Raw genomic sequence first — 4528 nt, forward strand, 5'->3', positions numbered from 1 at the left:
TCTGTGTGTTTTATTATTTATTATTGTAAAGTGTTGTGACTGGACAAGGTAATTAAGGACAGGAGATTTCAACCACATTCGTGGTTTAAAAGAAGAGATCCCTCGTTCATAGAATATACTTTACTTTAATACTTTACCATTTTAAATGAGTCAAGTCTTTTACTAAACTATATATAATTATGTTAACTTCATGTTTAAAAAAGTTATCAAACAGTAAAACAAGGGCCCACTTTTGCTGCATGCTTTAAATGGGAAAGAGTAGTGCCATCCGGTGGGCAATTATAAAACAAAATTATGACAATAAAATACAAAAACGTATTACTTATTCCAATATAAATTACATTAATTGTAGTAATACAATGTATCTCCACTGTTAATCAGCAAACTTAATTTCCAACCCAAATTATTAATAGCTAAAGCTTACTAATACATTATTTTTAAATATTAATCTTTGTATTCACAGCCTAAAAAGTATTAAAAGTAAAATGTTAGCTTATAATGTCATTACTATACTTTTGAGAACAACAAGCAAACAAGGAAAACTCTTCCCTTCACCACATTTCTGCCTCCATGTTTGTTTCGCCAGGGTGTTTATTTTTTGTTGTCCGGTAGAGGGCGCTACTTGTACATGTTGGAGATACAGTTCCGTTCCCGAAAAGAGAAAACCAACAAGGAAGACGCCCCTTTGAAATCCAGCCAAATGGAGTTTTGTACTGTACTGTATACATGTTTAAAATATATTATAGTATTATTAATTATAGCAAACTGTTAATCCAACTTGTTTGGAGTCCAAAAAACCTGGAGTCCAAATCCGTAAAAACAAAATCACGATCTTAAAAAGCTAATGCATATCGAGGTTTGTTTAGCTAGGATGCATGACGTAATTGTTTTTGACTGCTACTCCCTTCCGGTGCGCTAGGTGGCGCTGTGAGCTGATTGGCTAGAATGTCGCGTTGGTTTCCCTTAACAGTAGAAGAGCTTCAACAAGGAAATGAAAGATGTCGATTGTTTTTGTGCCTAAAAAGCTTCGCGGCGAGGCTAAAATCAACCAAGAAACCATACAAAGGGTAGGCAACAACAACAACGGAGCTTAAAGAAATAATTACAACTATTATACAATGAAACTACATTTATCCGTTATGGTTTTTACGGTATCAGTAGCATGTTATGCTAGCAATGGCGGCGAGGCGACAACTGCTTTGCTAATATAAGAGTTGAACGTTCTGGAAAACTTACCCTTTTTGCTGTTTCTGTGCTTTTTTTGTAGCTTTTAGACGAAAACGACCAGTTAATAAGATGCATCGCAGACTACTTGAAAAAGGGACGTGCTGTGGAGTGTGTCAAGTAAGTTCTCAACAACTCAATCTTATTGTTAGCTTCTAGTGCTAATGCTAGTTAGCAACTATCACTTTACGGTCGTTGGTGTCGATGACCGAAATGGAACATTATTGCTTTCTTCCGGCCCCAAAACAGGTACCAACAGTTCCTGCACCGTAATATAGTCTACCTGGCAACCATCGCAGATGCCAGCCCCGCCGGCAGCACATCAGGCAACACGTCACAGCCCACAAGTTTGTCCTCAACACTTTGCATTCTTTTTGCTGTGTTTTCTTATCATTAACATTTTTCTTGTGCTTGTTTGTCACCAGCGTGATCCCAGCTCAGCATCAACGCAGACGAAGGAAGCTTATTGTTGTGTTTTTTATTTTCCACCACTCCAAATGCGGAAACCTGGAACATTCATTCATTTATTTTGTTGTAATTTATTGAGTATTGGCTCAATATTATGAGGGAAAAATGTTTTTGTCATAACTATTCATCTTATGAAAGTGTAAAAAAAAGTATTAAAATTAAGTTATAAAATCATGAATATCATAGAATCACATCTGTCACAAGTCTTGGTAGTATCATGTAATATTTATTCTTGTAAAAATATTTTCTTCTATGATTTTTTTTCTCATATGATAAAAGTCCAGATGTAATTTTAAAAAATCTCTAACTTTATTCTGGTTTTCACTCCTGTGATAACATTTTATTTGTAATGTTTTTCTTTTTCTCTAAAAAAATAAACTTTTGTTACAAAACTTATGTTTCCTTGATATGTTCACCTGTGAATCCAAATGAAAATACTTGCATTCATTCATTTATCCTGTTTTGGTGTCTTTTTATTATTTAAAAAAACTTTATTTAATGTAAAGCCATGACACAGTATTAGGTGGCCCTAATACGCTGAGAATAAAACTGCGATGTTGAGAGTGAAGTTGTCTGGAACACTTTACAAGAAAGTACACAAAAACCTAACCACTACTCACCAGTTCCTTAGTAACTACTCTGTGTATGTGCTTTAATCATTAGTTCCCCAGTAACTACTCTAAATGTATGGGGCTTTGACGATGGATCCTCAATAACTACTCTATGCATGTGCCATAGTTCCTCAGTAACTACTCTATATGTATTCTTAGAAACTACTCAAAATGTACATACCTTAGTTCCTCAGTAACTACTCTATGTATGAGCTTGTCATTAGTTCCTCAGTAACTACTCGAGATGTGCCTTAATCATTAGTTCAGTAACTACTCTGAATGTATGTGTCGTAGTCACTACTTCAAGTCGTCCTTAGTTCCTCAGCAACTACTCCAAAGTCACATGCCTTAGTCACTAGTTCCTTGTTAACTACTCTAAATGTATGTACCTAAGTTACCCAGTAACTAAATTACTCGTTAGTTCCTCAGCAACTACTCTAAAGCAACACGCCTTAGTCACTAGTTCCTCAGTAACTACTCAATGTATGTACATAAGTTCCTCAGCAACTAAACTACTCTAAAGTCACATGCCTTACTCACTAGTTCCTCGGTAACTACTCAAAATGCATGTACATAAGTTCCTCAGTAACTACTCTAAAGTCACATGCCTTAGTCATTAGTTCCTCAGTAACTACTCAAAATGCATGTACATATGCTCCTCAGTAAGTACACTACTCAGTTTCTCAGTAACTACGCTAAAGTCACATGCCTTAGCACTAGTTCCTCCGTAACTACTCAAAATGCATGTACATAAGTTCCTCAGTAACTACTCTAGTCACATGCCTTAGTCACTCGTTCCTTGGTAACTACTCTAAATGTATGTACCTAAGTTCCTTAGTGACTAAGTTACTCATTAGTTCCTCAGCAACTACTCTAAAGTCACATGCCTTAGTCACTAGTTCCTCAGTAACTACTCAAAATGTATGTACATATGCTCCTCAGTAAGTACACTACTCAGTTTCTCAGTAACAACTCTAAAGTCACATGCCTTAGTCTCTAGTTCCTCGGTAGCTACTCAAAATGTATGTACATAAGTTCCCCAGTAACTACTCTAAAGTCACATGCCTTAGTCTCTAGCTCCTCGGTAACTACTCTAAATATATGTACATAAGTTCCTCAGTAACTACTCTAAAGTCACATGCCTTAGTCTCTAGTTCCTCGGTAGCTACTCTAAATATATGTACATAAGTTCCTCAGTAACTACTCTAAAGTCACATGCCTTACTCACTAGTTCCTCAGTAACTACTCTAAATATATGTACATAAGTTCCTCAGTAACTACTCTAAAGTCACATGCCTTACTCACTAGTTCCTCGGTAGCTACTCAAAATGTATGTACATAAGTTCCTCAGTAACTACTCTAAAGTCACATGCTTTAGTCACTAGTTCCTCTGCAACTACTCTAAATATATGTACATAAGTTCCTCAGTAACTACTCTAAAGTCACATGCCTTACTCACTAGTTCCTAGGTAGCTACTCTAAATATATGTACATGAGTTCCTCAGTAACTACTCCAACCTGATGTGCCTAAATACCGTGTCCCTAATACTCTGTGGTACAAAGCAGAGTAAATTCAGCCATGAAAAAAAATGAGCCATAAAAGGAGAAAACAGAGAAGACATTTTGAAATTGCTAGTTATTTTTATTCTTTTTTTGCATTGCTGGTACACTTGGGGAGACTTTTTTTTTTTTTGAAGGTGCCAGCTCAAAGGAACAAGAAGCAACATAAGCCAAGCAGCCCTCCCCAGCCCCCCCCCCCCCCCTTCACGTCATCTATGTTATCATGTATTTTCATTTGAGCCACTAATAAGTCAACCAATTGACACGGCTGAGAAAAAGCTAACACGTTTTGTCATTGGATGTCTTTAGAAAAAAAAATCAGAATATTAGGGAGAGAACACAGAACCCCAAAATGAGAAAAAGAAAAAGCAAACAAAGCATATATATATATACATACATATATCTATATGTATACATATACATATATATGTTTGATTGTGCAAAGCACATTAACTATAAAAAGATATATATTTATATGTATATACAGCAAACTGTAAACATTTGAAGTATGTTAGTTTTTCTGAAAACATGGTGTCATTATCATAAATACAGGCAACATTGGCATCGGCAAACATCCACTAAACAAAAAAAAAAAATAATAATAACATTCCGGGCGATAAGCGGCGCCCATAGAAAGCAATCAAAGAAAAAAAAAAGTGTTTTAT

At 35.7% G+C, this 4528-nt stretch overlaps 1 protein-coding gene across 1 annotated transcript; it reads left to right on the plus strand.

The window, feature by feature from the left end:
- The first annotated feature begins 909 nt into the window (after positions 1-909).
- On the plus strand, positions 910-2036 carry ss18l2 (ss18, like 2). Its single transcript, XM_058089236.1, has 4 exons — positions 910-1067; positions 1268-1344; positions 1474-1571; positions 1650-2036. The coding sequence occupies exons 1-4, from the start codon at positions 999-1001 to the stop codon at positions 1652-1654; spliced, it is 249 nt and encodes an 82-aa protein (XP_057945219.1). The 5' UTR covers positions 910-998; the 3' UTR covers positions 1655-2036.
- The last annotated feature ends 2492 nt before the right edge of the window (positions 2037-4528 follow it).

Source organism: Doryrhamphus excisus, chromosome 12, assembly GCF_030265055.1.
Source record: "Doryrhamphus excisus isolate RoL2022-K1 chromosome 12, RoL_Dexc_1.0, whole genome shotgun sequence".
Lineage (NCBI taxonomy): Eukaryota > Metazoa > Chordata > Actinopteri > Syngnathiformes > Syngnathidae > Doryrhamphus > Doryrhamphus excisus.

Excerpts from the sequence above, each read along its gene's own strand:
- ss18l2 (XM_058089236.1), top strand. The coding sequence starts at position 999 with ATGTCGATTGTTTTTGTGCCTAAAAAGCTTCGCGGCGAGGCTAAAATC. Across the intron at positions 1,068-1,267 it reads ACCAAGAAACCATACAAAGG|CTTTTAGACGAAAACGACCA; the intron begins GTAGGCAACAAC and ends CTTTTTTTGTAG. Across the intron at positions 1,345-1,473 it reads CGTGCTGTGGAGTGTGTCAA|GTACCAACAGTTCCTGCACC; the intron begins GTAAGTTCTCAA and ends GCCCCAAAACAG.